At 42.1% G+C, this 19,352-nt stretch overlaps 1 protein-coding gene across 2 annotated transcripts in view; it reads left to right on the plus strand.

Moving 5' to 3' along the window:
- COP1 (COP1 E3 ubiquitin ligase) overlaps positions 1–19,352 on the plus strand; it is a 126,184-nt gene that overhangs the window by 58,925 nt on the left and 47,907 nt on the right. For both annotated transcript variants that reach the window (XM_032117768.1, XM_032117769.1), the window contains exons 13-15: positions 1,818–1,926; positions 3,736–3,817; positions 10,650–10,766. In XM_032117768.1, the coding sequence (XP_031973659.1) occupies positions 1,818–1,926; positions 3,736–3,817; positions 10,650–10,766 (308 nt within the window). The remainder of the gene's footprint in view (positions 1–1,817; positions 1,927–3,735; positions 3,818–10,649; positions 10,767–19,352) is intronic.

Below are 19,352 nucleotides of genomic sequence, written 5' to 3' on the forward strand. Positions count from 1 at the left end.
CCAGCCCAGAGCTCACTGCTCTAGGCCTCTGAACTGCTTTTGCTTCCATCAGGGACTGCTCCACCTGGAAACATGACTCCAGATGTCAGATGTGCTTATCTCTGGGCTGCTGCAACCTTCACCTCATGGTCCTGGTGGGCAGTGCCTGCCAACTTCATTTGGAACTCAGGGAGCCACTTAAGCTTCTCAGAATAAGGCTTCCAGTAAAACACAGGCTGTCAAGACCTGCTTTTCTGTGTGGGTACCTAAATGGAAGTAGAGCTGGAATAGTGATGGCTCCTTGATGGTGTACTTGTGGACAGCTCTCACACCTACAAGGGTTGGGGATACTTAGTATTTCCTCATTAGTGATGTATCGTGGAAGAGGTGAAGCCAGGGAAATCATTGTGTGAGCTGTATCACTGCGACCATCCTCTTAGCAGCTGGTGGTTAAAAACAGTGGCTTACATTGGGTAAAAAATACTTTAAGTTTCTGAATGTAAAGTTTTAAAGCCAAGGGATACTGTTAAGTTTCACCGTAGTCAGGAGCAGAATACCAATGCTGCCTGCTGTTACTTAACTAATGGAAAAATAAATGTTTATATTTAACTACCGTAAGAAAGGAAGAGGATTTTTCCTCTTCTGTGTGTAAATTATTAAGGAAAACGGGATACAAGCATATAGTGGAACCAAGAATTTGGCAAGGTATAATACTCCTAAATCAGTATCCATGTATCTACAACACATTTCAATGTGTAGCTGCACTGATCAAAGCAGTGCTAAGAAGTTACGGAATTGTGGACTTCTCGTTTGTATTGTTGGTTAAAACTTGCCCCCAAGGCTACCATGATCTAGTTATCTGTGTCAGAGCTGCTCGAGGACCTGCACAAATGGGATCTGTCAGTTCAGCTTCTGCTGTGTACATCACAGTTGATACCAACTGGCGTGCTTCTTTGCCAGATGGTCCAAAAATTGGTGAACAAGTATTACAAATTTTCTTACCTCTGTCACATTTTTTGGGAGTCAGAGTGGAGGCGTAGTGCCAGAATGCTACGAGTGCAACTTGGCAGTGTTGCTGCTCTTGTTTTCTCTGCTCATCGTTAGAGTTTGCCAGTGGAATCATCATTTAGTTTTGCACAGCCCCTCAATTCGGCTTGAAATAAAAACCTGTGTGATATATTTTCCAGTTCTTGATCAGAAACATTTCTTAAAATACAGCAAACAAACTGCTGTTTCTTCCTGGATAGGAAGGCTTTACTTCCAGCATTTACAGAAAGCTGGAAGTAGTTTCTCAGAAGTCAAACTTTCCTGTGCACATAGGTACATATATAGAAAATTAGATGTGTGCTGCAGAAGAGGCTGATTTACTGTCCATGCAGCTATGCATTTTACATTTACAACTACTCTTTGGTAAGTAGTTATCTTTATGGTATGATAATAATTTGTTTATGGTAATAATAACAGTAGTGTCTATTGCTAGGAGGTTAAGGAGTCAAACCTTGAGCTCTCTGAGAATTTGTATGGTATTCAAATAGCAAAAAAATCACAGTGTTTGAGATAAATGCATTTTTAAAAAATTCTAAACGCTAGCACTTCTTATCAAGGGGGAAATGTCTCTTCAGCCAACGAAGCTTTGCTTTTAGTTTGTGAAAGAAGGTTTGTTTTATTTCTGATGGGTTTTGGTTTGTTTTCCCCTAAACTGCATGTTTCAGTGGGGTGCTTTGATCAAGGTGCTGTGTGCTTTGCCAAGATACTTATTGCCTGATGTATTGCAAAAGTGATTTTTGTGTTGTATGTTATGATTGACTGTAAACTGACCAGGGCTTGCTCTTTTTAAGCTGTATCAGCTGGAGTAGTTACCACAAGAACCTGCTAGCCAGCAGTGACTATGAAGGCACTGTCATCCTTTGGGATGGATTCACAGGACAAAGATCCAAGGTCTACCAGGTAACATGCAACCAGCAAACAACATTTCCTGTATGGGGCAAGCAGCACTGAGTCTGAGGTTCTGCTCCTAGTCCAGCAAAAGCCTTTTGCTTTTTATTCAGTTCTGGAGGTACTTTTGCTGGTACTTTTTCACCCTCTTTTTCCACAGGGTGAAATGGATGTTCCTCCTGTTTGGTAAATGCGTCTCATCCGCACAGCTTTATTGAGCTGTAGTCCTGCAAGGGAGGCAGCTCTGTCTTCCTGTCACAGTCGTGAGGCAGCTGGTGTTTTCTTGCTGCTGCTTTCAGGCAGGGAATCTGCCCAGGGAGAACTCAGTTCCTGGAAGCTGTCTCACCTTTCTTTAGAAGCCTCTGTCTCTCCATACCTGTTCCACTTCAGTCCTCGTCAAAAGCCTTTTGTAAAGCCCTGCAGTGACTGCCAGCGCAGGTGCTCGTGAAGCAGAAGTGCAAAATACAGATTTGGGTGGTGAGGCTGGGGGAAGGGAGCACAAGGCAGAACCCTTCCTTCCCCACACAGCCCTCAGCACACAGCGTGCTCAGCTCGACAGCCAGAGCTGCTAAGGAGAAGTTCCTGGAGCTGTGCTTCTTCGTGACACTCAAACGTTGTGTTTCTGTCTAATGGCTTCTGAGAAGCTTGGTCAGAACAAGGAGGGTGGAAGAGGGCTGTTATGTTTGGGAAGAGGCTGGAAGTGCTGCAGGCTGTTGTGTAGATAGCATAGTCCATTGAAACTGGTCAGTGATAATGAAGGAACTACAGGCTGGACTTTAGTTCCCTCTCCTTGACAGTTCACCATAAGTTCTAATTCCTATCTAAGCCTGTGTTTACTTTTTTGTTGTTTTTTACCCATTTTATAATGCTTGTTTTCATTAATCCTTTGCATATCTCAATGAAAGAGAAATTATACTGGACAGAATAAGTCTAGTCTGTTTTCCTCTCAAATACATTTTGCATTTCTTTATGAGGCTGAATAATCAACCTAGAGATGACCAGCTGTTGCTTATGTTAAAACAAACTAATTTTGCTTCCTATCAGATTACTTGAATTTTTTATTTGGATTTGCATAGAGGCATTGACATCTGCTTTGCATGTACTGAAACCCTTTAGTGACTTCATCGTCGTGAGCTTTTTGTCTTCTAAGCCTGTGTGAAGGCTTTAAACAAAGGGTTTGACTGAATTTCAGATTTTATTCAATGCCATGTTCTGCTTCCATGTGGGATGTGCCAGCACAGCAATTACAGCTCTTCTGTGTTTTGAGGAGGAGTGTGCAGTCTTTTAATAATATTTATTTGAGTGGTAAAACAGAGGATTAGATACCAGAAGATTTGCTTAATAGCTCAACAGGAAGGTGAGGATTTCTAGGACTTCCAGAGCGGAGGGCATGTTTGAAATGGCCATCTTGTCAATATTGGGAGATACTTAAAAGTTGCTTATTAATATTGGAAGATAAAACTACGATCTAGGATGAGAAGCAGCACATGGTGGAAGCACAGCCAGTCAAATCATGCTGCAAAACCAGGTTTTTAATGTGTATCTCCTGAAACATTTTCTTTCTTTCCAAGGACAAATGAAATCAGTTCTAGGTTTTTAAAAAAGCCATTCTAATGCTTTTTGCTTTCCTGGCATGTCTAGCATATTGATAGGATTGGTCTGATTGGGAGAAAAGATATTTTTTGAAAAGCTGCTAAAGATAGTAAGCTTCTCTCTCCAGGGCCTGCTGACAATTTATACCAAACATGTGTGTTTTCCTTTACTGTTCTATCATATTACAACTCACTGCCTTGCAATATTTTTCTTGTTTTTCTCAACCAGGAGCATGAGAAAAGGTGCTGGAGCGTTGACTTTAACTTGATGGACCCTAAGCTATTGGCTTCAGGCTCTGATGATGCCAAAGGTACTATTTTATTTCAATCTCTGTGCAGAAGACTTAGGCTCTGTGTATTCCCTGGGAAGAACAACAGTGTGCTGTTTCAAGGAGCTGATTCCTCAGCTGCCTTCAGTATTGTAGTTGTTGTGGTGATGTGTCAAGATATTACTGAGCCGTTTGGATCTTAGAGAAGGAGAGGCTTTGTTTGGATTAAGATCTCTTGCTTCACTTTTTTTTTTGTGTGTGTGTAATATACCCTCAGCTAACATTTTCCTGGACTCCAAACGAACCAAAATGTGTTTTAACATTAGTTAAACTTGTCGAGTTAAAGCCTCGGGGCCTTTCAAAAGAGCAGCGTGTATTTATATTTCAAAAAGGAGGCTGTCAATAAAAAAGCAGCAGTTAAAAAACGCCTGCTGCTCTTTTACCTGTAGCTCTGCATGTTGAACACTGTGCTGAAGCTTCCTGCTTTCCAAGTGTGCCCTGCGTTTCTTGGAGCTTTTAGGAGTTGGATGGTGGACTGAGCAGGAGTGCTGGGAGCAGCTCTCAGCTTTCCACGCTCCAGGGTCCCATTTGTCAAAGCACTTTTGGAGAACCCTTAGGCCAAGCCCTTTACCACATGGTGGTAAAAAAATGTTCCTCTTCTAAGAAGAGGATAGCACTGAGTGAGATGTAGTATTCTTCATCCTTAATGAATGAGAGTTTTATCTGTAATATGTTTACAGTATCAAATCAGAGTTATTTAACAGCAAGAGCTTAAAAGTTCCTTTCCTAATCAGTGGGGATCTGCTCTCCCAGATGGGCTGGTAGAGCTCTGGACAGAGCTCTTCATGATTTGCTTTGAAGTGATAAATTAATTTTTCATAAGTACTAAACTTTGTACGCTGCTCCCCCCACCCCTTCCAAAAAGCTTTTAAATGCTGTTCCAAAAGAAATGACTGTTTCTCAATTGCATTTGGCAATCACAGACTCATGGAATGGTGTGGGTTGCAAGGGACCTTAAAGCTCACTTTTTTCCACCCCCTGCCATGGGCAGGGACACCTTCCACTAGCCCAGGTTGCTCCAAGCCCCGTCCAAGCTGGCCTTGGACACTGCCAGGGATCCAGGGGCAGCCACAGCTTCTCTGGTCACCCTGTGCCAGGGCCTGCCCACCCTCACAGGGAAGAATTACTTCCCAATATCCCATCTAACCCTGCCCTCTGGCACTGGGAAGCCACTCTCTCTTGTCCTGTTCCTGAAGCTGGTAATTCCATTTACAAGACTTCAGTGATTATTTATAATTAAGGTGAGTTTTAAATGTTTTCGACATGCTTCCCCTTCCTTTTTGGTGGAAGGCAGGTGTGTTTTCTGTGTGCTTAAATGCAGCAGGAGTGAATAGTCACCTTGTAAGTTAACAGCCTCTTCATCAGTGCTCCCCACTCCTGCCATGCATGTGGAAAAGCTGATCTGCATTTATCAGCATGTTAACGAAGTGTCCAGTTTTGCAAAGCCCAGCTGCAAGCAGAGCTTCTGTCTTCAGTTTAACAGTTCACTTCTTCAGTAATTGTCTCTAAAAGTGTACTGTTTACTTAGAAATTATTGTAATAAAGCCTGCAGATCCACATAACCTGCATTTCAATTCACAAAGGTCCTTTGAAGGTGTATTGGGGTTTTGGTAGATAAAATTGGCCTGGAACATTTTATCCTTAATTTTTACCATGATTTGCCTGTGATTTGCATACATAAAGAGCCCTTTAGAGGCAAGTGAGGTCTCAGGACAGATTTTAAAAGTCTTTGAGGTACAGAGCAATAGTAGCAAAATGTCCACATTAATGTTGTAGTGTCCCCCTTCTGTTTTGGTGATCACATTGAAAGACTGAATGTGAGGGAAAGGTAATGCTTATGACAAGTGTCTTAATTCAAACCTGCCTAACTTAAAATGTTGTCCTTCTGCTTACGTTCATGACTGTTTGGTTGAGTTCTGGTCAGTTTTAGTACACAGTAATACATGTTTGGCCAGGTAGAGTATCTGGCAGGAAAGATCTTTTATCTACTCTTCCTGTCCTCTTTCATTTCTCTGCTTTTTGAGGCCACACTGGGCTTTCCAGAGCTAATCTCGTCCTTCTTCCCCACAAAGCACAAGTGTCACGTTTCCCTGCCAAGTGATCAAGACAAGCCAGCAAAAGAAGGGACAGCTTTGCCAGTTCCACTCTCTTGCCTGTGTATCTGCCTGTCTGTCCTCAGTTGTTTCGAGTCGCAAGCTAATTCTGAAAGCAGGCGTGCACTGGAGAAGGTGCTCATAAATGAAAAATCCTGGGCTTCACAGCTCTCTCTGCTGGGGCTCAGGCACTGTGGAAGGGGTGCTAACAGAGTACTACCAGGGAGAAAATTATTCTGCTGTAATTAGAAGCAGCGTCCTTGGGCCCCAGGTTCTTGCATTGTCCATCTTGTTGGACGAATATAGTCCAGAATACGCTTACTTGTGCAAGAGCTTTCTACTTTCATAGCAGACAATGACAGCATAAAAGCATTGTTGTACTTAGAGTAACTGCTGTGTGTACAAACCCTTCGCTTTTATCTACAGTTGTTATGCCCTCCCCTCTTCAAAGGACAAAGGTACTTGTGTATGTCTGTAGGGACCCAAAGGTATGCTCTAACTAGACAGCAGTGAGTAAAATTGGTGTTTGCTTGTTCTACAAGCAGCCTGGGGAGAAGGCAGAGTCTTAATTTAAATTCTTTTATGCACATAATAATGGCAGGAGATGTGGTTCTCATGTAAGTAGTAAAGGGTGAATTTCTGCTCTTGGAGGAGAAAAGATCAATTTTGTGAAGGAAAAATGATGGCACCAAAGTACCGAGACAGGGCTGGAGCTACACACTTAGCTAATGCCTTACAGGTGTCTGTTCTGGGTTGGGAGTGTAGTTTTATGGCCATGGTGAAGTTAGCAGATGAGGGAGAGCGAAATATTTTGTGATGCTATGTGGTAGAATTTGTCTTCACTGGGATAGAAGCCTTTTTGGGGTGACCAAGTGTTTTCTCTGCTCTGGCTTTGTTTTTGAAGCTCTCTGAACCTCAAGAAGATAGAAGGAGCACTGATAAATTTGACTGAAGAAAAGAGTCCTGGTTTTACACCTGTAGTTCCTTCATTATTCCTGGCTCAAAATTGAGAGGTAGGATAGAACAGGAGCACTGAGAGCACTGAGTTTGTGGCAGTAGTTACTTTTCATTGTCTTATGGCAAGGAGGAATGCAGGCATCTGTCTCATTGCATCTCAGGAAAATAATTTCCATGCTGCCTTGGTAAATGAGACCCTGGTACTAGTCCTACAGCTATTTTTTTTTATAGTGTCCCTGAATTCAGCAAGGCAACACAGATATGCAGAGCTTCATTAAAAAAAAATTGACTTCATTAAAAACAAAGAAAGGAAAGCCTTCTACAGAGGGAAAATAGCCTGAGAACTGCAGCTCAGAGTCTGCTCCTCCAACTTCCACAGGATTGTTTGGGACTTCAGTTTCATTGATATTGCATTCCTTCAGCTTCTGTTGACTTGAGGCGTAGGTATTTATTGCTCTCAAAATACCAAGTTGAACCTTCAGTTTGGTCATTTTCCTGGCTAAAAAATGCAGGGATTTTCTGGAGATTTGTGGGGTTGTTGGATTCATTTGGTGGGAGTGCCTTGAAAAAGTCAAGATGATGTTGACAATTATAATACTGACAAGAAAGCCTATGTCTTACCAACGGAGTGCCCTGCAGTCACTGCCTACTGACAGTCTCACCTTCCTGACACCTGCACAAGGCAGTGGATCCAAAATTTTGCCTAGCAGGACAATTCAGTAGCTTTCTCCTTTCTTAGGGATTCTGCTAATCTCTGCAAATGAATTTTCTGGTAGCAAGATCCTATTCCTGGCTTAGAGCTTTTACAGAGTGGCAGCGGGCTCTTCATCACATGAGCAGATAAGAATTGCACAAGTGACAGGCTGGATGAAACATCTTTGTGTACTAACTGTGAACATCAACACCTTCAGCTATTGTGGTACAGGCTTCTGCCTCTTTTAGTCAGTGTTTAGACTCAGAACTGATGCATGGAAAATTAATTTATAAGCTTACACATTTGATGTAAAGCTCCAACTGGAAAAAAAAAAAAAATCCTCGAAAAGACCTAAACATTTTAAACTGAAAACACTGTTCTGGAGGCATCTTTTTACTACTTTTGTGAGGAGTAGGTGTTCGGCCACATAAAGATGTCTCTCAGCAGCTGCAAAATGAGGAAAAATATGCTTTGAGAACATGTGTTTCAGAAATAGTCAATCTCAGATGGTTGCTTGTCTCATCAACACAATTCTAGATGTTATCAAGACATCTGTGTGTTGTATAATTACTGCCTCGACCGCAGCAAAATCAATGAAAGCTACAGCAAATAAACTCTACCCTTATGAATTATGCTTGATTAACCTGTCAGTTCTTTTTAAAAAATAATGGGCAGTTCTAGGTAAAACTTGACATGTTTCATTATGTGTTGTTATATGTCCCATCTATCCTTTTTATGGTACTGACTAAGGTATAATTGGAGCCTGGTGTATCTCACAGCAGTTAGATCACAGAAATTGCAGGCTCTAATCTGCGCCTGTCAGTTGTAGCGAATATTATCATGACTTTGAGCACATGGGTTGTCTCTTCACCAGATTAAATGGCTCAGCTTATGACCTGCAAGCTTGAATGAAAAGAGGAGCCAAGCTGAAAGGGAGCCCCTCAATTAGCTTCTGCTACAAAGCTGGGAGCAGATGGCCATTTTTTGTTTGTTTGTTTGGGGCAGGGGGTGGGGGGGGTCAAGGAGAGACTTTGCTGCTTTGGATGCAGCTTTAAATACCTGGTTGGAAGGCTTCAAGATAAGCCTGTGTTGTTTTAATACTAGATTTGGCCAGAGTATTGCTCTGAACTTGAGATCATGTCCACCGCCCCATACTCCTCAGGGTGAAGTGGTGTTGTGTGCTGACACTCTCCTCTTGTAAACGTGTTTTATTTGCTTCTTATCTCGTCCATAAACTTGATGGCCTTTACTGCCACCAGAACTTAGACTACTCATCTCTTGGTGTCTGTTCATTTAAGCAAAATGTTAATATTTTCTTGTTTTGCAAAATTCTTCCCTGCTCCTGTTCCCTTCTGCCCCCAAGTGCAGAACATGGTGGAGAATCTTTCTCATCCAGTTGTGCCTGGGAGGAGAGGGCTTCTTAAGCCATGCTTGCATGTAGCCAGATGTTTAGGACAAATATTATAGCTCTGATCAATGAGAATGGATTTTTTTTCTGAAAACCAGCTTCGGGCTGGGTGCTGTTTTCATTGGATTTTACATAATGCTTCTGGGCAAATAGGGTTTGCCACTGGTGTTTGTATTTCTGCTGGTGTCTGTGTGCTGCTTTCTGGTGGTTCCAGGCAGCTGCCAGAGATCCACACAGTGCTGTACTTACAAGGATTCCTGGGTGTGCTCTGAGCAGTGCTATGTTTCCTCCATCCTTGTATGATCAGAAACAGCCTGATTTTGTTGCTTTCATTGCTTGCTATACTATTAAAAAGTGCACTAGAACCAACCTGCCAGTATTCCTCCTTTTCCTTCGTCTTCTAAAACATCCTTGGATCATCCACGTGGAAACCTTGCTTCTCCTTCAAAGCCCCTGGGAAATGCTGACCAAGAGGTGACACAGAGGACCCCTCAGAGAGTGGGGGATGCACCACAAGACTGCTGATCTCTCATGTGTTGGTCACAGTGGGTTGCAAGATTCCTGTTGTTTTGCCATTTTTGCTCACTTCACCTCCAAAGTGATTTTTCAGTAAGAAGACTGTGGAGGACCTGTTGGCCACAGATCTGAAGAAGCCCGTGCAGCTCAAGGGGAGCTCTTGAGGGGATTAACCCTCCATGTAGCTCCTGCATGTTCAACACTGATTCCAGCTTGCTCTGCTTCCAGCCTCAGCTTGTGACACTCAAGTACAGCTTGAGCCACTGATCAAGAAAAGAGGGAGGGGAGAATGTTGAAGTCTTTTCTGCCTTGTAGGCATCAATGGGGCTTGATGCCAGTCTGCTGCTTCTTTATCTGGGCTGAAGGCAGGGTGTTGTTCAGCTTTTAATACCAAGATTAACTATGTGAGGAGCACCTGGCACTCTTCATCGTAAGGTTACATGGTGCTTGAAGTGTTTCTGGTAGGTGGGGAAGGCTGTATTTTGAAAAGCCCTGGTGTTTTTTGTTGGCCATTCTCTGAAGCACTGGAGTGCTTGTGGGAAGAGCTCATTCTAGCACGTAGTATAATCAGTGTTCATGTGGTACTCTCACAGAACAGTAAAGTTCTTGTATTAAGGGATTATTGCATCATAGGAAGCCAGCATACTGATTTCTCTCCTGTCTGTGCCAGTTTCTCAAGAATAAAACAAGTTGTTCTCACTCACTGTGCATACAATTAGGTATATTTATTCTGTGCAAAGCAGCTTTGCTGTGGAGCAAGGAGTTCTTGCATCCCAGCACAGGGACAAGGAGCAAAAAAGGATGCAAGCCTTCCTGTTCTTGGTTGTACAGATCTGCCCTGCAGTAACCTTAAGCACTGAGGTTGTAGCATGTGGTTAGTCTCCTGCTCTGATGGTCTCAGGTGTGTGGGATGGGGGCTTTTGGCATCTCCTGTGTGTCTAGAGGTGGGCAGGATATTTCCAATGTGAGAATATTCTCAAACTTACCAACCACCAGTGACAACTGACCCTTTAGACCCACTAATGTCTTAGCAACTGAGGCTTTGCAGAATCTTCTTCGTGAAATAACTAGATTTTAGGCCTTTCAGATGAAGTTCATGTTTTTGTTGGTTTTTGTTTATTCATGTCTCTCTTTTCCTTTCTCTAGTGAAACTCTGGTCTACCAACTTGGACAACTCAGTCGCGAGCATCGAGGCCAAGGCTAACGTGTGTTGTGTCAAATTCAGCCCATCTTCTAGGTATCACCTAGCTTTTGGCTGTGCAGGTAGGTAAAAGGGATGTGGGGCAAAGGGATATTGTTTCTTCCCTCCTTTATTCTTTATTCCCCCCAAAGATGTGACGTTGGCTGCTGTGCCCAAAACTGGAGTGTCTTTGCCGTTCAATTGTCTCTGAGTAGAACTTCTCAAGTGCCACAATACCCACAGTGACGTGTCAACATCATCCCCCAGCCTGACTTTTTCATTTGGGTGCCTCTATCAGAGATAAAAGGCAGGGGAACAAGCTGCCTAGTGTGTTTATTGGGCTCACTCAGGCAGAGCTGGCTTGTGGGAGTCTCAATGTGCTAACACGACAAGAGCTGCTCTTTCTGATTTATAATATTGTTCTATAAATACTACAAAGCCATACTGGGAATTTTAACTGGTTTTACCTGAAGCGTGCTGTAAAGCTGGGGCTGTGCATGTTCCCATAGCTCCAACTACAATCCCTGTGGGTGGGCTCATGCTTTCCTAGGCTGGGTAGAGATGGCTGTTAATGTTTTTATTTTTTTGAAGTAGTCAGTGGGGAAGGCACGACGAGCCTTTTATTCACTTAGATTAAATGGTTCTTGGTGATTATACAAAGATTTGAGAGCAGAGCAGGTGTCACTTTGGGAGGAAGCTGTATTGTGCTATGCATAGAGTAACTGAAACTCAGCAGCACCTATAAATGTTTAAGCAGCTCTGTATTTTCTTTCTCCTTGGGGAGTTTTAATGCACTTGTAACTAGTTGTTCTGACAACATTTGTTCTCTGTGGACTCTAGGAGATACATTGATCATTCTTGGAACCACTGGTTTGCCATTTCATTCAGGTGTTCTCATTTCCAGGCTGGTTCTACTTTGGTTGTAACTCTTAGGAGGCAAAAAAATAAACTTGCATTTTGATGCACTGCAAAAAATGGATTCAAGCTGGAGTGTAAAATATTGACTTGCTCGACAGGCATCTTCCTGAAGTTTAGTGAATTACATGTAAAAATAGAGTTGAATGACAATACCTACTAGCAGCATTTGAATGAGAGGGACTGTCTGGGAAAAGCTCTAGGGAAAGATGAGAGCACTAGCTCCAAATGGATCAGCCACTGATTAAAATACAGCTGTAAAGCACCAGGAAACAGAATTCTTCTTGATAAATAGATAACTGCGTTCCTTGCCACCTGAAAGGCAGAGAGGGGGATAAGGCACAGATAAATTGAGGAAGGCTTTTGGAGCTGCAGGGTGTGTGGGGTGAGGAGCAGGTAGGAGTCTCTCTATCCCCACAGGCAGGTCCAACAAACTGGGTTTGTCTTCAGCAAGTGCGTTGTGAAAGAAGCATTGGGAAGCCCTGAAAGTTTCATGGAGGTTTTAAAAGACTACACGTGTGTCTCTATGATTTAGAGGATGCTGAGGGGTAAAATGGTATTTGTACTGAAAGAAGTGTTTACATCTGCTTGATGTTTGGTAATGGAATCTCTAAATAAAAATTAAAATGGATATTTGATTGATATTATGATTGCTGAAACAATTATGTGGGGTAATTGAACTGATGGAAATTACTTCCCACAAAGGAATTCTAATTGATCTTTCAGCCATGAATACATGTGGAAAACATGGCATATTAAAAGAAATACTAGAATCTTGAGAGACATCATTTCTGAACTCCTAAAAAATAATCAGAGCAAAGAAATGAGTTAGTGTCTACTTTCATACTCCATATAGTAAAACAGTCATGTTTAATGTGTTATGATGGAAACAAAGGTTTTTCTTCATCAGTTTCAGCTGGTCTTGCTTAATAATTTCATTTAGTCTGTGGAAAAAGGAAGATAACTTTTAAATACCATGAGTTGTCACATAGGCTATAAAATTACTAAAGGAAGTGTCAAAGCTGCCTTCCTTGAGTAGTACTAAAAAAAAGCAGGGAACTGGGCACACTGACTTGACCACTCCTGTTTGCCCCCAGTAGGAATAAAAGTGAGCAATCCACAGCACTAAACACTAATTCAGTGACCAGTGTAGTGGGCAATTTTAGGAAGCTGTCCTAGCCCTGCCTTGGCTTGCTCACACGCTGAGATGATTTTCACATTTTGAAAACTGTTTCAATTACTTTATTCAGTGATTTATTCAAGGATAGAAGAGCCAAGACTTCCTAGCATTTCATGCCCACACAGTCCGGTATTGTATTTAAACAGAAGTGCTGTTTCTGTATATGCTCTCATTTTATTTGCTGATTTGATGGAGCTTAATGCTTAATGTGTGTCTGTATTTTTGTGTGTATATATATCTCTATAGTTTAGATGAGGTAAGCAATTGATAAAATGGTTAAGGAAGTATTGGTACTTAATATTTGAGATATAAAAGGAAGAGGTAAATTGATTTACTATACTATTAATAAATTTCATACACATTTCAGTTCTCTTTTTCTGTATGCAGAATAGCTCAAAGCCAGCATAACTTCTTTAAGCAATGTAATTTTGACTCTGGGTCTAAATTTTTACAGGGTTAGTATTTTTATTTGCTTTTAAGGTTCTCTCTTAACCATCCATAAAGCTGGGGCACCTTTTCATAAGGTCCTGTTCTTTCACACCTTGCTTGAGAAAAGCTCTTCTCTGCCCTTGACAAATGCATCTTGCCCATTTGCATCCCTTTTGTTCAGAATGCCTCCTAGAAGTGGGTTTTCCTCATCAGATGCTTCAGCTAGAGCAGCATCTCTGTGCTGGTCCCTCTTTTGCCTTCACCACAGAAATAGGATGACCATCTTAAGATTCTTTCCACCCTGTCCCCATTTTACATTTCTTCTCACTTGTTAGTAGTAGTTTGGCTGTTGGCCCACCACTCCCCATGATGCTACATTGTGCACAGGTGAAATGTTGAGAGGTACCTTTCTGCCTTCTCCAGTTTTAAAACTCCCTTTTACAGAAAAATGGTAAGGAAGATACGAAAGGCCCTTGGAGATCTACTAACACAGGGCAGGAATTACGTGAGCTGGTGCAGCACAGGGCTCACAGCCTACCTTTGCTTCTCATCTGAAGCTTCAGGGCTCTGTAGGGAATCTTGAACCAGAGATCTTGGTTTAATAAAAGCATTTCCACCTGCACCCAGCTGACATGCTGCATTGCCAAATAAAAGGAGGGAGCTGAAGGACTGTAGGGATGGATTTTGAAGCGAAGTCAGGCTGTGAACGCTGTGGCACAGTGAGTGAAATGGGGGGTTCTGTCACAGGATTTGCTGTGATGCTTTGATTTAAATGTAGCCATGCTTAAAAGTGTTGTTAGACTGTTTATCTCCGTGAGGAACACTCTTCTTTAGTGGAGAGCACTGACTTGGCTTCAGATGCTGTAGGAAACCAAGCTTTAGTTGCCACTATAAAAGCGAATCCCAGGATTAGCATCTAATATGGATGATATATATATTTCTTTTCTGGACTCTTCACTCTGAAGCTTTAAGATGACCAAAAAAATTTATCTTGGGTAGCTTCAAACAGAACAAATGAGCAATAAACTAGAAATAGAGCCTATAGAAGAGAGAAATGGATATTTGGTCTGGGAAGTAATTCTCTTAAAATCAGGCACTTCAGGTGAGAGGAAAGCTGGCGTGTCTGGGTGCAGCCTGATAAAATCTGTTGCAGTGGAGAGGACACATAAAGAAAAGACCCCTTTTGTCTGTTAGTTTAATAAAATATTCTATTTGCATGCTTCCTGAGTTGAAACATTGTCCAGTATAAACTGTAATCACTGCCAAATACAAAATCAGGTCATTCTGTGGTCTTTTCCTCCTTTTAAAAACAGATAGGGTTTTATCCTAAAATTAGCTATATAAATCATGGCTGAAGTTGTTATTGTTCTGCCTCGGCAATAGCACTGATATTCTTAACCCATATATTTTCTAGCAGTGCTGTTTCCCTGATTTAAAAACGAAAGTAAAGGCTGAAAATGCATCATGCACTTTGCAGCTGGAATGTCCAAGTTGTGCAGTCTGGGTGAGATCAGACTGTCTGCTAACTTCAGTGAGCTCAGTGTAGCTGTTGATAGTAGGAATGTTTTATTCCCAGCCTGCTGTAATGCTGTCAGCAGCTACCACTGACTTTTTATTTCCCATGTATTAGGCAGAGACTTTGTAAGAATTCAGAAATCTGAAGTTTCAATGACATTAGATGCATCATCTTCTCAAATGCTGTGTTTTTTTCCTGTAGGACAAATCTAGCAGGTTGGATTGAGAGATGAAAGAGGTTTCTCAGGGCTGCAGAGATGCAGGAGAGAGAGACTGTCTCCTCTCTAGGAGCTTCACAAAATAAGTGGAAGCAGCAGAGAAATACATATGGACAGGGGATAGCAAGAGAACAGCTGCAACATGATCAGAACTTAAGGTTTTGCTGGGTTAGTTTTAGCTTTGATCAGTCCTTAAAACAGCTTTGCTGTGTTGTCACAAACTCTTGATAGTGTGGGTTCAGATTAAGTGACCAGGGCAGGGAAGAAATGGGGTAGTGCTGATTGATGTTGATTTTACTACTTACAGCACCAGGGTTTGAGACTGCCTGCGCTGGAGATGCCACACTCCAAATTTTGCTTTTCCATCTCGTCCTTCACACTACCAACTGCATGGCCAAAACTGAATTGCCTTTTTCCTGGATCAGGTTATTCCCTGATCCACTGACCACCACTGGCAGCCCCAGACAGGCTTTTGGCAGCCTGTATCAATGCCATGATTAACTAACAAGGGCAAACCCTCAGTGAACATGAGGTCTGCTCTTGATGCTGAGGTTCTCCTCTTTTACCAGCTCTCTCTCTCTTCCTTATTCCCTTCCCCACTTTGTGCTTTTCCTTGGAAGGTGATTTTGCCCTTCCTCACCACGTTTTCCAGGCTGTTTAAAGATGTTTCCTGTACACCATCTTTAGCATTACACAATGGTCTTGTATTCTGGTTTTGAATGGTGCTAACCTTCCTTTCCTCATTGAATGGCCACAGAACTAATTGGATACTGTGGATCAGTATCAGCATGATGAAGGACTCCTGTTGCTGTCTCAACAGCTTTTTCATTTGCAACTGTTTACCCACCCCTTAAGGTGTCTGCATCACCCTGATGCACTTAACAGTTCAGGGTACATGTGGCTTTTTTGTCATCATCATTCCATTTTCCTAATGTGCCTGATGTCCAAGCGGGGCCACTTTGGAGACTATCCTGGCCAGTGAAATACTGATTTTTCTGCTGCAGTAACTGGAACAGTGATTTCTCTTTTTCAAACATCTCCCTGTAGAGTTAGCCTTTCACACTGTTTCAAGTCTGGATGACTTACCTGGCTTGTCACTCAGCTCAAAAGAATGATGGGATATTAATGGCCAAGAAGGTCGTGTGCCTTTTTGGGAGAGAATTAATGTTTTCCAGCTGAGAGCAAGGTCTTACCTTAATAGATTCTCGTGGGTGAATAGTGTGTTCTATGGAAAGCCTGCAGTGACTCAGAAAGGATCTCTTTGTGCGACTGTATGACACGTTTAGGGTGGAGTTAAGCAGCTTCCTTGGGCTTGAGCTACAAGATTACCTTCAGCATATGAATGGAGCACGGTGTTCAAAGGCACAGACAAAGCTCAGGTATTTCTTTCAAGGCCTGTGGAAAAACTTCACAGCAGTGCTCAGAATTCAACCTTGATGAAAACAAAGTGGCATGCAGCAGTCCAGGGCTTGCCCATTACTTGGACAAGACTTTACCTGCAGTGTGTTTTTTCATTTTGTGGATAGTTAAAATCCTTCTTCTAGTCCATGATCTCTGAGGCTGTTGGCCAGGGGAAGTAGGGGACAAGGTCTGTGTTTTGGAAGTGCACATTTGTCGCCTTTAATTCAAACTCATTCCAAAATTCACTGCAAAGGCTTTGTTTGTTTTGCATTTGAAAGCATTTACAGCACTTCAGTCAGTTAAGGGTTGTTTGGAGGAATCTGCATTTTTGGCCAGTATGGCTGTCATCATATTTCTGTCCCAAAGTACTTATTGTAGTGGAAGCACTGAGTTTAGTGGGATTTTTTGGGTGAGAGCACCTCTTTGAATGTTTGACTTACATGTTATCCCTCTTCATGGACCCTGGGATGTAAATGAAGGTGAGGTATCAAACCATGCCTTCTGCTGTTCTGGTGAAGACAATCTTTCTGGCTCTGGTAGGCAGATCACATTCTACTTCTGCTCGGGACAGACAGTGAGGAGAACTGCAGCTATGCCATGTTATTTCGACTTGAGATGTTTGTAGTTAAGCTGATGTTTCTGTTCCTGCACCTCAGGGATGCTGCCAGGCACTGTCTTCCTGCCTTGCTGCCACTGCTTCCTAGGAAATCACAGAGGGACCTGAAACCTCTCATCAGTGTGCAGGATGTGTTGCATGTGCAATTTTCACATAAGCCTCAAGAGTTTAAGAGCTGATACAACTTTTTTACTTGCACAGAAGAAGTGGTATCTGACTTGTCTTGGATAAAGTGTTTGCAATGAATAGTGAGTAACAATATAGAGACCTACTGGGAGTTTCCTAACTTTATCCCAGAGGTCATCACACTTAAGTAACAAGTGAATGAATAAAATGAACTTGAAAAGCTCCATTTGATTCTCTAGAGAAAAGGATAAATCTGTCATTAGCAGAAATGAGCGTGCTAATTGTTTGCTTAAATATTCTTTTCCTGAACATTTTGTCTTACAACTGGCATAGAAGTCATTTAGTCAATGTGATGAAATTCAAATTTAAATTGAAATGAGCCTTGAAATTCAGGAACAGATAGGCAACTCCAACATTCATCTTTTACTCAGAATGCCAAATTGCTCTTGCTGCTAGCTGTTGCTCTATCCCTTAAGAGTTTAATGCTTTCCAACCTCGGCAGTTTCCAAAGCTGCAGTTTTTCTGGTAGCTCATTCAAAGGAATTGCTCTTTGGAATGACATCCTTTGTAATGGCTTCCTGTGTTTCCTCCTGTTCAGACTGGTGCATAGATTAGCTGTTCCAGCCTTTTATTTGGGTACTGTGCTTCCATGCTAACTGGTGAAGACTGTCACATTGCTCAGGAGAATCTGTAACCGGTGAGTGCAGTGTGGGCTCTCATCTCAAAGGCCTCTTTTCGTAGTGTCTGAGCATCTAAACATTGCATGAGTTTTTAAGAGCAGAGTTTTGAATTGTTTGGGCAAGGTTCCTGTTAGCCAATTAAATCTCAAGAAGAAGACAAGAAGTGAGCCTGTAGGTGCTTGTGCAAATCCAGTTGCTCTTCACGCGTTGCTTCTTTTCCACGTGGGATACCTGTGTATCATCATATGCTTTCCTGTGCTTGTTTCCCTGTATACATAATCCACCATACCTTTGGTTTAAGCCTTCTTATCTGAAGCTTGGATTTTAGCAATTGGGACACTATATTTAATATCCTTCCTCTCTTCCAGTGGAGCCTGCTGCGAGGTCAGTTTAGGTAATGAATCACATCGTCATCTCCAGAACCTAGTTAAGAAGGCTAATACCTCCTCAGGCTAGTGAAGCAAAATGTAGTTCTGGACTAAAATCAGGTTTGACTGATAATTTGGCAGACTCAGGTTCTCAGGAGCGTGCGCTTTCCTTTCCTTAGAGCCACTTTGACTGCTCTCAAGCCTGTTTGGTTCTCTTTGTATGATGTCTGCTAATACAACAGAAACCTGAAAGCTGTTGCTTCATGAATGCACTCTTAAAATCTTAGGGAGGATGTTCCTGTTTACATCTGTCCTTTGTAATGCCTCAAGCCCTTGTCTACATGATCTTGACCTCTTGGAGTGTGTGGTTCCAGGGAATCTGACTGTGCTGCCCTTTCCCTCCATCACAGCTCCATGACTTGTGCAACTTTGATTCTTTCAAGAACCAGAGCTGACACGGCTTTTGCAGTAAGAAGAGTATTTGTTGTGTGCAGTGTGTATCTTTAATTGAGAGAGATGCGTTCAGCAAATGGCACGGTGTTTTTGGCTTTGATAGATGAACCCAGCTCTCTTTGTACAAATAAGACTCCTGGTGTTCATGTAAGAAGTTTCATCTCTTCCAAGGTCTGGTACATTTAAACAGCATGGATTGAAGCACCTTTTACCATAAAATGGCTGTTCTTCAGATGTTCTAGGTGTCATAAAATTTATTTTGGATATCAGGTTACAGGGACTAATGCATGTAGAGTTATGCATGTTACATAGCCAGTAAGAAAAGCTGGGTTAGGAGCATAATTGAATGCTGCCTCTGAACAGTGCATAATTATTTTCTCCTCCTTCAGATGTAAAGAATGAATTCTTTCCAAAGCTGCAGGTTATTACTGCTGTTGTCTTCATTAGTTTTGTAGCATTAGTAAACCTTGCTTGGGTGTACTGAATATTTCGTTTCTCCAACAAGTCTGATAGATGACAATTCTTGAATTGCACAAAAGCCGTCTATACCTCGTTCCTGTGAGAAATTGCTGTAGCTCTTCAGAACCATAAAGGTCAAAGTTTCAAAAGAGTTCTAGAGAAATCTCTTTTGCTTCCCTCTCCCATCAGAGCCCTTTTCTCAACTGATTAATATCTAATGTTTTATGTCTCCTCCTTCTCTCCTTAATACAAGACAAGTTATTTAGGGTGCAGGCTTTATGGGCTGCTCTGTCAAAAGCTTTAGACAAG

This window comes from Corvus moneduloides, chromosome 9 (assembly GCF_009650955.1).
Source record: "Corvus moneduloides isolate bCorMon1 chromosome 9, bCorMon1.pri, whole genome shotgun sequence".
In the NCBI taxonomy this organism is placed as follows: domain Eukaryota; kingdom Metazoa; phylum Chordata; class Aves; order Passeriformes; family Corvidae; genus Corvus; species Corvus moneduloides.